Consider the following 13,506-nt stretch of genomic DNA (forward strand, 5'->3'; position numbering starts at 1 on the left):
AAAAAAAAAAAAGATTTATAAAATGTACAGCTGACTGTGGGTGCCTACCCTGTTGACTTGGGCTCTGCAGTCCCTCCTTAGGGCAGCCTTCCTGTGTCTCCCCAGCACCACAGCCAGTGGTGAACCTAGCCCCCGACAGCCCCAGCTCAGCCAGGTTTGCTCAGGAAAGAAGCACTGGTTTAGGGGTCTGTAGGTCTGGCTTCTGCCTCTCCTGGAGACCTTGGGCTGCCTTCCCACATGAGAGACAGCCTTACCCTGCTCCCTGTGGGTCCTGGTTAGAGAACAAACATGTGTGACAACTCCCACCCCTGTGTGCCTGCCTGTTCAGGCATGCCTGTGTGCATACCTATCCCTTCTGTTCAGTTTTCTGAGGCAATGTGTCACGTAGCTCAGAACTGCCTCACATTCAGTAGGTGACTTTGAGGTCCTGACCTCTCTGCTTCTGCCTCGTGTTTCTCTTTGTACTTGTGGGGATGGAACCCCGCACATTGCCAGTGTTCTGCCAGTGTTCTGCTCCTGAACCCCACCCTGACCCCAGCCCCAGCCATTATAACTTGTTGGGAGACAAAAGTCTTACTATACAACTCTAGCAAGCCTGAAACGCATCTTACAAACCAAGGTGGCTACAAACTTCCGTTGATCTTTTTCTTTTCTTTTTTAATTTACTATTTATTTTTATGTATATGAGTACTCTGTAGCTGTCTTCAGACACACCGGAAGAGGGCATTGGTTGCTGGGACTTGTACTCAGGACCTCTGGAAGAACAGTCAGTGGTCTTACCCACAGAGTCATTTCTTCAGCCCACCGTTGATTGATTTCAGTGCTTGGATTATCAGTGCTATGTTCCTATTCTTTATTCCACGAAGGTGGGAAGCCAGGAGGCCAGGAATTCAGGCAGGATTGGTGCTGTTTTGAGACAAAATGTCCCCTTTGGCTCAGTATTTTATTCTTCATGCCTTCAGCTGCTCTGAAGAGGCCCACACACCCACTCCCAGGGAGTAATCTTTACATCAGGTGGAGATGTTGACTTAGGCACATGAAGAGCCCAGGGCCAAACTGCATTAGTGTTTGATAGGATAACCAGTCACCACAGCCTGGCCTAGTTGATAATGAGACCAGTCAACACATCTACAGCTTCACACTGGTGAAACTGGGGCTTAGAGCAGTGACATTCACAGTGCACCTTCAATCCCAGCAGGGGCAGAGGCAAGTGGATGTCTATGAATGTGAGGTCACTCTGGCCTACATAGAGAGTTCCAGGACAGCCAGAGCTACACAGTGAGACCCTGTCTCAAAGAAAGAAGCAAAACAAAAAGAAAAGAAAAAGAAAAAGAAAAAGAAAAAGAAAAAGGGAATAAACAGGCCAGAGCAGAAGTGTACATTTTTGTTGCTGACATCTTGAAGATGTTTTAGATTACATTGACTAGTCGGGTGCGGTGGTGCACATCTTTAATCCTAATACTAGGGAGGGAGGCAGAGGCAGGTAGATCTCTTTGAGTTTGAGGCCAGCATGATCTACATAGTAAGTTCCAGGATAGCCAGGGCTATCACATAATAAACCCTGTCTCAAAAGAGGCAGGGAGATTGAGAGATAGGTAGGTAGGTAGATAGATAAATAGAAAAATTAAATGAAATGTCATTAAAAGTTTGGTCTGAGTGGCCATGGTAGCACATGGGAAGCTGAGGCAGGAGGATCAGTTGTTCAAGGCAGATCTTGCCAATTGAGTGAGTTTGAGTTCAACCGGCACTATGTAAGAACCTGTCTGAAAAAGTAAAAATAAGGGTTGGAGAGATGGCTCTGTGGTTAAGAGCACACTGACTGCTCTTCCAGAGGTCCTGAGTTCAATACCCAGCAATCACATGGTGGCTCACAACCATCTGTAATGAGATCCAATGCCCTTTTCCAGTGTGTCTGAAGACAGTGACAGTGTACTGACATACATGAAATAAATAAATAAATCTTTTTAAAAAGTAAAAACAAATAAATGAACTAAAAAGAACCCTCTCTGGGTGGGTTGTGACCCTGCCCATGAATGTCCACTAATGCCTGTCCCTCACTCATCAAAGACCTGAACCGGGCAGTGCTCAATCTTGGTGTCTACTGGAGTTCAGTCGCCTCAGTGCACCAGAATGTAGGCGAGGCCTTGGCCTGAGAGCAGGGATTGCAGTCCCAGGGCTGCAGCCCACACTGGGAGAGCAGGGGTGGTGGTCAGACCCCTGGGCTTCTCGGGTTCCCTGTGGCATCTGTGTCATGCTGCTACCCAAACAGGAAAACCATCCTAAAAAGACATGCTAAAAATAATAGATAAATAAATAACACGAAGTTTCTAGGCCAGGGAAGTTGACACTCAAGAGAGTCAAAGCAGGCAGGGCCTGGGTGGCGTGAGCCGCAGATCCAGCTCATGGGAGGCTGAGTGGGAGGGTCGCAAGTTCAAGCCAAAATATGACCTCCGTGAGATTCCATCCCACAAACAAAGAAACGGGGCTGGGGATGTAGCCGGCACCGCAGAGCCCAGGGTAAGCACACAGGAAGCCCCTTGTTAGCTCCCCAGCCTCACATAAACATGTGGGGTGCACATTTGTAATGCTGGCACCCGTGAGGTGGAGGCAGAGGGATTCAGAGCTCAAGGTCATTGAGGGAAGTATGGGTTACCAGAGACCTTAGGCCACACTCACCCTGTCCCTCACCCCCCATGAAAGAAATGAGGGACACTGATGAAGGAAGAGAAGGAGGAAGAGGCAGGCAGAGACAGACAGACAGGGATTGGATGAGTGACAGCGATGAAGTGAAACTGAGACAGAGTGGGCAGCTCTGAGGTTGGGGTGCTATAGTGGCTCTGTCTCTCTTTAAAGTGTTTAATTTATTTTAGGGGTATGAGTGTTTTGCTTGCATGTATATATGTGCACTACGAGGTCTTCAGAAGGTTCCAAATTCCCCGGAGCTGGAGTTCCAGATGGTTGTGAACCGCCCTTATCTCCTGCTTCTGGCCTCTCTTTTACAAGGGCAAGCCCAGAAATCTTAGGACAGTTTTTTAGGTTGATTTTGTTATTGTTTGCTTTTGAGACAAGTCTCACTATGTCTTCCTGGCTAACCTGGAAACTTACTCTGTAGACCAGGCTGACCTCAAACTCAGAGATCCACTTACCTCTGCCTCCTGAGTGCTGGGACTAAAGGCGTGCGCCTCCACTACAAGACAACTCTTTTTTTTTTTTTTTTTTTTAAGATTTTATTTATTTTATGTATATGAGTACACCATTGCTTTCTTCAGACACACCAGAAGAGGGCATCAGATCCCAGAAGAGGGTGTCAGATCTCATTACAGATGGTTGTGAGCCACCATGTGGTTGCTAGGAATTGAACTCGGGACCTCTGGAAGAGCAGTCAGTGCTCTTAACTGCTGAGCCATCTCACCAGTTCCCAAGAGAGAACTTTTAAATGGACACATAGGCACATCTCTACCTTCCTGTCATTTTGTTTTATTTTATTTTGTTTTGTTTTGTAAGTTGTTGAGATAGAATTTCTCTATGTAGCCCAGTCTGGCCCAAACTCACAATCTCCTTCAACCTCTTTAGCATGAGGGTCACAGATATGCACTTTACTATATGCTGGTTCCTTGGGTTTTTGCAAAACAGTGGTATTTTTTCCTGGTGTCTTTGGGGCCACTGGATGAGAAAAGGACCCACCCACACAACCCTGATGTATTAGAGCCCAGCTCACCCCCATGAGAGTACTTCAAGTGAACTGGACTCCCAGCTGTTGCCACACTCAGCTGGAGTTGATGAAACCATGGAACCGGTCAGACAGGTGAAGGACAGTGATAAGGAGTCAGATTAGAATGCAGCTGTGAAGAACAGGTGGCAGCCAGCCCAAGCCCAAGTTTCCAGGTGGGCCCTTCAGGGTGCACCTGTCCCATCCAAGCAGCCACATGACTTAGGCTGGACCAATCACAACGTCTCCAAAGAAGCCACAGGACTCTGCCTCCCAGGTGTGTATCTGCAGGACCCTGCCTCCCAGATGTGTATCTGCAGGACCCTGCCTCCCAGATGTGTATCTGCAGGACCCTGCCTCCCAGATGTGTATCTCTACTTTCTGGTTTTCTCATCTGCGATCCCAGTCTTCAAGGCTCAGCTCAGTTGCCTCAGCGAAGCTGTGTGCACCCCCATCTCTTATCGGAGAGTGTATCTTTTCCCCACCTCGCCCACTGGTCCGAGCTCCCACTGACTTAGGGGACAGAGTAACACTAGACCCACTAGATGGGTCACCGAGCTGTCTTCTAGAACGTCACTTCCCGATCAGGGTTTTATATATCTTATGCCTTTGCAGCTGCTATACATCAGAAAACGAAGGCTTTGTATGACACAGACGGACTCCTACAATGCTTCCAAGGCCAGCAGGCTGGAAGGGAGCCAAGTGAACGACATTTAGCCAGCATAATACAAAGTCTAAAGTGAGTCTGAAGAATCTTTATGCAAGTAGCAGATGGGGAGGGAGCCCTGGCTGAGCAGGTGCTCACGGAAAAGAGTGCACATTGCATTTTCAAGAGAATAACACTGCTGCAACCTCAACTGATTCTAGCATGAAGGCTACATCCCAGAGACAGAGTTTCTAGAAAACTAGAAGGGCCTTTGAATGCAGGGTCTGTCAATCAGCACTGCATCCTACACATCCAGGGGGACGATGACAAATTAATGCATTTCAGGGGAGATGGTCCAAGATACTGGGAAACTACAGCGCCTGCAGACATTCACTGCAGCTCCTTTGGGAAACCAAGACTCCTATGTGCCAGGAGTCTGTGGGGGAGGGGGAAGGAAGGGGGGCTGAAGGGGAGAGACGCCATCCTGAATGCATAAGTACTCGCCATCCTGAATGCATAAGTACTCGGGAAGAAATTCTCTGAGGCTCTTGTGGGGCTTGGTTCAAGGCCTGCTGGCAGAATGGGCTATCAAGACATGAGAAATTAACACAGGAAAGGAGCCCTTGACTTGGAGTCTAGGGGAAGTCTCTTGTCAGCTGAGAGCTAAAGGGAGGTGGGAGGGAGGAGAAATAGGTCAGCGGTTAAGAGTGCTTGTGGCTCTCAGAGAGGACCAGAGTTCAGTTCCAAGCACCCACATACAGCCATCTGTAACTCCAGCACCAAAGAATTCAAGTCCTTTTTTGGCCTCTAAGAGCACCCACCACACACATGAACACACACTCATGTGTCCATATCCTCCTACACACATGTGCACATACCTTCCCACCCATGTATGTACATACACACACACACACACACACACACACACTTCAAAATAAAATCAGATCATAAAGAATTCCAAGCCGGGCGTGGTGGCGCACGCCTTTAATCCCAGCACTTGGGAGGCAGAGGCAGGTGAATTTCTGGGTTTGAAGCCAGCCTGGTCTACAGAGTTAGTTCCAGGACAACCAAGGCTATATAGAGAAACCCTGTCTTGAAAAACCAAAATAATAATAATAATAAATAAGGGAGAGGAAACGTGAAGATCACCTACATAGAGATAATATTCCTTTCATCTAGAGAGGCTGTAAGTAAAAATGCTAAACCAGGCATAAGCCACGCTCGAGGCCTAAGCCTATGTCACCTTGCTTATTTCCAGTTGTGTGCGTGCAGTCTAGGCCTCTCATAAGAAACCCCATGTACACCAAGGCATGTCTTAACCACCTTTTGACAAAGAGTTTTATCTTATCAGACTGAATTTCTAACAAAGGCACCCCCACCCCCTAAGCCATCCCATAACCTCACTAACTGAAAAGGGAAAAAAAAAATGAGGGCAAAGTTGCTTAGCTATCCTTACAGATCTAATTGAGAGTCCCTGAGATCATATATATGGCTATGGCTTAACTATGACCATCCCTTGAGAGGCCTAGATGCACACATAGCTGTGCCTTCCTCTGAGGTTCTGTTAGCACTTGTACTAACATTCAAATTAAAGTCTCTCTTAATAAGCTGCAGGTCTGCTTCATACTGGCCTGTCCTGGAATTCTTGTCTGTTACCAAATCAAGAATTACGGCTTTACTTGAGTGGATGTTTGGGAAGAGACTCTGAACTTCTGTGAGCCCACTGCTTCTGACACTGAGACTGGTTGGTGGCCCTCAGGGCCTGTGGCTAAGGCTGCAGAGCTTGCCACGAGGTGCTTCTTCTCTCCAGGATACTGTAGGTCACAGAACGTGGGCCCATCCTGGTGCTCTTCATCCCCAAGTCTTTTCAGTGTCTCCAAATCCTGGGCAGGATTTTAGATACAAGAACTGGGGAGCAGCTGAGAGTCAGTCAGGCCTGACTCCTCAGGAGTGAGGGAGAAGCTGATGCCCCGCTGAGGTCACTAAGAGCTTGAGATGTGCCCTGGGCTTTCCTGCTGCCTTGCTCATTGGAAAGTGACCACAAGTTCCTGGGCCTGAACACTAGAGGCTTCTCTTTTGCAGAGGAGAGTGACATGTCCTTACCCTTTATGACACTTAACATGCATGTGTGGTGAGTTACAGAGCAGGAGACACGGAGAGACATAAGAAAAGCCACAGTCCTGGCTGAAAGAAAGACATGGTGGGACCGACTCTTGAGAAGATAGGTGGTGTGAAATGCCTCCCATGACCTTCCTATGAGTTGCTAGGCGTGATGGAAGTGGGGAAGGCACTGTGGGCCCCAAGAACAGCCGGGTAGCTCTAGAATGTATTCAGAGACAGGGTTTTGGATCTGAGTCCTACAGACACTCGGACACAGCCTGAGTCATCCCCATTACTGCAATCTCATCAGGGCCCCCAGAGACTACACCCGACCAAATCCAGGGCCTGTACACCTCCTGGTCATGAACCCCTGGCTGCCAGGCCCCTCTATACAACCCTAGTTCAGTAGTAAGGGCAGTTTGGAAATCTCTGTCTGGAAGAGGGTTTCCCCAAACTCTCTGAGCAGTTCTGCACATCAGACACCAACTCTGAGAGGCAGCATGTCACGGTGTCCTTTCGAACTGGTGAGAATTTGTTTCTTAAAAACCCAGTTATATTATGTGAATGTTTTTGATTTAATTCCAGGTGTGGAATAAGAGGCTGCTTCACAGCAGGTGATTATGATTTGTCTAATGCACTAGCAGGGTGTGATTTTTGCCAGCTGTAGATAGCTTCATTCTGGGGGACTCTCTCCAGAGTATAAATGGGAAAGGCCTGAGAGCACCAGTTGCAGTTGCTGCTGTCCCTGCTGCTGGTTCCTTTTGTTGCAGTTTGTCAAGTGGTTGTGACCAAGGAGACAAGAAGTTTGACAATGAAGATTGGACCAGCCCTAAGGAACTCAACACCCTAATCTACAGGAAGTAGTCTAAAGAGGTCTATGCCCCCTTCCCCCTCAAAGCTTTCTCTCCTACCTAGTGTTGTGGGGTTATTTAATAGGGTTCTCTAGAGTCAGAACTTATGGGTAGTTTCTACATAGCAAGGGAATTTGTTGATGACTTACAGTCTGTAGTCTAACTCCCAACAATGGTCAGCAGCAGCTGTGAGTGGACGTCTAAGGATCTAGCAGTTGCTCAGTCCCACAAGGCAAGCAGATGAATCTTCCTTCTTCCAATGTCCTTATGTAGGTCTCCAGCAGAATGTGTGGCCCAGATTAAAGGTGTGTGCTACCACACCTGGATCTGGGACTTGCTTTGTCCCAGGTGACCTTGAATTTGGAGATCTCCCTGTCTTAATCTGGGATTCATAGCTACTATGCCTCAAGATCTCCATGCCAAGATCCAGGTCAGAAACTTGTATCTCCTAGCCTCCAGATTAGAATCACCGGTGAGCCTTCCAATTCTGGATTGCAGTTCATTCCAGATATAGTCAAGTTGACAACCAGGGATAGCCACAACAGGTTGGAAGGGATTATGGTGGAATAAAGATTGGAAAAGAGGGCTGGTGAGATGGCTCAGCAGGTAAGAGCACCCGTCTGCTCTTCCAAAGGTCCTGAGTTCAAATCCCAGCAACCACATGATGGCTCACAACCATCCATAACGAGATCTGGCGCCCTCTTCTGGAGTGTCTGAAGACAGCTACAGTGTACTTACATATAATAAATAAATAAATCTTTTAAAAAAAAAAAAGATTGGAAAAGAACTCAATAAAATAGCTAAAAATAATATGTCAATGGCAAACCTCAGAGGACCTACTTTACATATGAAGAGACTTAGGTGCAGCTGGACCGGGCACCTTGTTATGAGTACCAGTTATGAGTATCTTGTTACGCCCACACTGAAACCATGTCTGTGTTCTAGGAGGTCATTAGGACTAACTCTTTATATGTATATTCTGCTCCTGTAACCACATCCCCTCTGCCTGCCAAATCGCCCACTTGGAAAGCCTCTACCACGAGCTATTTAGCCTTGACTTCCTCAAGTCCAATTTTGACTTCTAGAACCCTAACTTAGGGGAGGCAGCCATGTACACGAATTAAAAAAAAAAAAAGTTTGCTTTAATTATTGCTTGCTTTAATTAATTTGACCATGATGAATTGGGTCGGGGGTCTTTCTCCTTCCATCTTTGAGATTAACACCAGCCCATTGTGGGTGGTGCCATCCTTGGGCAAGGTAGTCCTGGGTTCTATAGAAAGCAGGCTGTAGCCGGGCGTGGTGGCACACGCCTTTAATCCCAGCACTCAGGAGGCAGAGGCAATTGAATTTCTGAGTTTGAGGCCAGCCTGATCTACAAAGTGAGTTCCAGGACAGCCAGGGCTATACACTGAAATGCTGTCTCGAAAAAGAGAGAGAGAGAGAGAGAGAGAGAGAGAGAGAGAGAGAGAGAGAGAGAGAAAAAAAAAAAAAAAAAAAAAAGCAGGCTGAGCAGACCATGGAGGAGCAAGTTAGAAAGCTGCACTCCTTCATGGCCTCTGCATCAGTTTCTTCCTTCAGGTTCCTGTCCTGCTTGAGTCCCTTTTCTGACTTCAGTGATGGGACCACAATGTGCAAGAACAAGCCAAATGACACCCTTTGCTCCCCACTTTGCTTTCGGTCATTGGTGTTTCATCACAGCAACACTAACCCTAAGTAGGAGGGACGCTGTCAGACAGACGGTCCAGTGAATACGCCCAAGGTAGAAAGGAGCAGTCAGGTGGCATGGGTGTCGACGTGTGAGCAGAGAAGATGGGGGCCAGGGAATTCTGTTTCTGAGGGCTGTGTCTGAGAGTCATGGCTGGGGAGGGGTGGTTGGTGGCTTTCTAATCTCAGCACAGACAGGTCTCCAAGGAGCCAACGCAGTGACTTGGACCCTCTGGGAGTGTGGATGAGGGTGGCCCAGCTGAAAGCTGCCTTTGTCGTCTCCATACACGTCTCACTGTCTGGGGCCTAAAATAGAGCAGGAATAGAATGATCCCGTGAGACGATTCTCTGGTGATGGACTATGGGAAAAGAGGCATGAGTCACGCTGGGAATCCTTCAGTCCCAAAGTTCTGCTGCCAGGCCCAACACCATTGGGTCTCCCACATCCATCCCTGCCCTCTTTGGCCTGGTTGGGGAGCTGGCAAGCTTGGTTCTGTCATGGAGGAACTAAGTCACTTGCCCGTGCCTCATTCCCCTGGGAGCCTGCTTCTCAGAGGTACCAGAAATAAGGGACCTCACACATCTGCTGTAAGGGCTCTGGTAATTGATGAGCGAAGGGGCCCAACCCAGAACCAGCACCACTATCTGCCTCTGTATTTCTCTGGACCTCAGTTTCCTCACCTGTAAAGGTTTGTTCTTTGCAGGTTTCAGGTCAGAATCCACGTTACGATCCAAAGCGCTCCTGAGACCTCCCTCCTGCCTCTTCAACCCTGGACTCTTAGCTGGCACAGTAGGGAACGTTACCATGTCCTGCGTTAGGCACGCTCTGCCTCCTGCTCCTTGCACCCTGGAGCTAGAGGCAGATGTTGTTCTCAGCTCCAGGTTCTGCCAGCCACTCCTGGCCAGAAGCCCGGCTGCTCGTGGGTACTACCATGTGCTAGGCTCTCACGTGTTTAACTACGGATTGTGCTAAATCGGATCCTATTCGGTGAGAGGAAGGAGTCCTGGGGCCGTACAGCTGCGTCCTGGTGCGCGGGGCCAGCGCGCCCTCTAGAGGCTACTCTGCTCAAAGTCAGAGGAGCTCCGGATCTGGCCAGCAGGCGGGTTCCAAGGTTGGATCCAAGGTTGGAAGACTCTTTCTGGTGTCTCCTGCTACTCTACCTCCACTTTCTCCTACCGAAAAGCGCTCTTCTCACTACCGCCTTCCATGGAGGCAGCTCAGAGAGCTCCCCCACTGCGGCTGCGCCGCCCCGCCCCATTACCATGGAGACTGCTTGTACACAGTTTCCCTTTCCCTTCTACCGTGTCTGGAACCGAGGCCCCTCCGACGGGACTGGTGCCCGCTTAGGAGGGAGCCCTCCCGGTTCTGGAGCGGGCGCCCATGAACATCAGGGCACCAACAAGATTGGCCGTGGGCAGAGTGAGGTTCTATGGTCATCACCACGGGGAGGTGAGGCCCCAGTGCTCTTACACAGGCTTGGTGGGGTCAGGTCCCAACTCAAGAATAGACCCTAGGTTTATTTTTTCTTTTTTGTTTTTGTTTCTTTTTGGTTTTTCGAGACAGGGTTTCTCTGTATAGCTGTCTGTCCTGGACCTCACTCTGTAGACCAGACTGGCCTCGAACTCAGAAATCCGCCTGCCTCTGCTTCCCGAGTGCTGGGATTAAAGGCGTGCGCCACCACTGCCCGGCTTGCATGGTTCTTTTTAAAAGCCGGTGTTAGCACAGGCCCTTAATCCCAGCACTCGGGAGGCAGAGGCAGAGGCAGAGGCAGAGGCAGAGGCAGAGGCAGAGGCAGAGGCAGAGGCAGAGGCAGAGGCAGGGTCAGGGTCAGGGTCAGAGGCAGAGGAAGGGGCAGGATCTCTGCGTTCAAGGTATGCCTGGTCTAGAACGAGTTCTAGGACAGCTAGCTACACAGAAATGTAGCGGTTTTTCCAGGAACTCTTCACATAAACAAGATTTCAAGCTCACACAAATCTGCTTTGTCTTTTGAGGCAGCATTAGGCTGGTCTCAAACTTCAGGCAGTCGTTTTCCCTGAGGTTGGGCTCAAAGGTGTGCCTCATTATTTCTAGCTTGGATTCAAAGCTTAGGGTTAACTTTGAGCTTGTCAATTTTTGACCTAGAACTGGCTTTTGCATGACTGTGGAGAGGGACCTGGAGTTTATGGACTCACCGGGCTTCCTGAGCAGCTTAGGGATGGTTAGAGCTGAGAGGACAAATGACTCCTGACAGGCACTTTTGCCCTGTACTTCCAGGTCAACTGCTCTGCCTTCTCCCCTGACGGCCGGACCCTGCTCACAGCCTCAGATGATGGTTGTGTGTATGTATGGGGGACGAAGAGTGGGCGACTGCTATGGAGACTGGCAGGCCACAGAGGTGGGGCTCAGGCACCTGGCTGGAGAGCGCTCTAGGGCTCTGTGCTGACATTCTGAGCCTCCCTTGGTGACATAGGACTTTGTGGGAGAGGGTTGGAGGAGTCCAGCAGCGGCAGCTGGATAGGGATACACTAAACCTAACACTCAAGAGGTCTTGCAGCAGAACTACTCATAAAACATGCCCCTCACGATGTAGTTTTACCTCTAGAAGCTTCCCCAGAGTGGGATGTTTGGTAGGCTTATTCCAGTCAGCCTTTTGTCAAGGTCACCCACGTGAATGTGTCAGACTGCTTTTGTTCCTATTACCTCAACCATTGACACTGGATTTAGCCATGCAAGCAGGGTACCTAACTTAAGATTTATGAAGCAGTGGTGGTAGAGGGTGACTCACACCGAAGACAGCTTAGGCCAGAGCCAAAGACCCTAGCTGGGGCAGTGAGTATGGTTCTGGGGGCAGGGATCTAGAGTGGATGATGGCCCCCAGATGGGCAAACAGATCCAGCTGAACCCAGCTCAGGCCAGGTCTTGTGGTTGGAACTACAGATAACAAATCTGGACCTGGAGGGCAGGACAGTGCCATGTGTTCTCTGCCTCAGGCCCAGTGAAGTCTTGCTGTTTCTCTCCCGATGGCCGCCTCATTGCCAGCTCCTCCAGTGACCACAGCATCCGCCTGTGGGATGTGGCAAGGTCCAAGTGTCTACACGTGCTGAAAGGTAAGTATTCAGTTTGGCTAGAAGCCACTTTGGCTCACTTTGTCCCATCTCCTTTCCCACCTTTGGGCTGTTGTTTGTAGGTCACCAAAGGAGTGTGGAAACGGTCAGCTTCAGTCCAGACTCCAAGCAGCTGGCATCGGGTGGCTGGGACAAGAAAGCGATTGTCTGGGAAGTGCAGGTATGATGGGGCCTATGTCAGAGGTGACCAAACGCACCCTTTGTGCCTCCCCTACTCTCCACACCCAATCAGAGGCTTCAGGTTCCAGCTTGAGCCACAGCCAGGAAGGGCAATGCCTGGGAAGTTAGGGAGCACCCAGGCCCCTCCACCCGTGCAGCTCACTCTTTCTCCCCGCAGTCTGGCCGCAGCGTGCACCTCTTGGTTGGGCATTGTGATTCCATCCAGAGCAGCGACTTCTCTCCAACCTCGGATTCTCTGGTGAGCTTTACCCCCACCACACCCTGCATCAGTGGCCATCCGAGTGGTAAGGGCTGTTTCATCTCTACCCACAGGCCACTGGTTCCTGGGACTCGACTGTGCACATATGGGACTTACGGGCATCAACCCCAGTTGTGTCCTACCACAATTTGGAGGGCCACACTGGCAACATCAGCTGCTTGTGCTACTCAGCATCTGGTCTCTTGGTAAGCTAGGCTGACTGGGGCGCTAGACCAAGGCCAGTCCCCACTTGCCTTTGGGGGTCACTGAACTCAGGAATGTCTGTTTAGGCATCTGGCTCTTGGGACAAGACCATCTGTGTCTGGAAGCCTACAACCAACAACCTGCCTCTTCAGCTCAAGGGCCACACCATTTGGGTGAACAGCCTAGCCTTTTCTCCTGATGAACTCAAGTTAGCCAGTGCTGGTTACTCTCGTACGGTAAGCCCCCTCTCCAGATAACCTCAGGACAAGACCCAGATACTGATCTCTAGTGACCTTGTCTGCAGACATATGTGGGTCTGAGACCACTGATAGCTCCCAACTCTATTGCCTGTTTTTACTTCTAGGTCAAAGTCTGGGACTGCCTCACAGGGAAATGCCTTGAGACTCTAAAGGTAAGACACTAGGGCCAGTACAAAGACAGGGTGTCCGGACGGATAGGATTCACTAGCCCTGACTGCCGCCATGTCACTGACAGGGCATGCTGGATGTGGCCCATGCCTGCATTTTCACCCCAGATGGCAAACTCTTAGTGTCAGGGGCTGCTGATGTGACAAGATGACAAGTCTGCTCAAAGTCAAGAACCTCTCCCATGTAGCTTTCACACAGACCTAAGGTAAATAAGAAAGCAGCCACCAGATCCGTGTGCCAGGGACTATCCTATCCTACTCCACAAGTCTGCCACCTGCTGTAGGCAAGTGGTCACCTGGCTCCCCACCTCGCCCAACCAGCCCCAGACGGCCAGTATAAAA

General features: G+C 49.7%; 1 protein-coding gene across 1 annotated transcript; it reads left to right on the plus strand.

Moving 5' to 3' along the window:
• Nucleotides 1–9,815: 9,815 nt before the first annotated feature.
• Wdr38 (WD repeat domain 38) lies at nt 9,816–13,316 on the plus strand. Its single transcript, XM_021192688.1, has 11 exons — nt 9,816–9,930; nt 10,004–10,134; nt 10,359–10,460; nt 11,265–11,385; nt 11,981–12,097; nt 12,178–12,275; nt 12,453–12,533; nt 12,608–12,739; nt 12,824–12,973; nt 13,102–13,149; nt 13,233–13,316. Exons 1-11 carry the CDS (start codon nt 9,816–9,818, stop codon nt 13,314–13,316), a joined length of 1,179 nt encoding a protein of 392 aa, XP_021048347.1.
• The last annotated feature ends 190 nt before the right edge of the window (nt 13,317–13,506 follow it).

This window comes from Mus pahari, chromosome 3 (assembly GCF_900095145.1).
Source record: "Mus pahari chromosome 3, PAHARI_EIJ_v1.1, whole genome shotgun sequence".
NCBI classification, from domain to species: domain Eukaryota; kingdom Metazoa; phylum Chordata; class Mammalia; order Rodentia; family Muridae; genus Mus; species Mus pahari.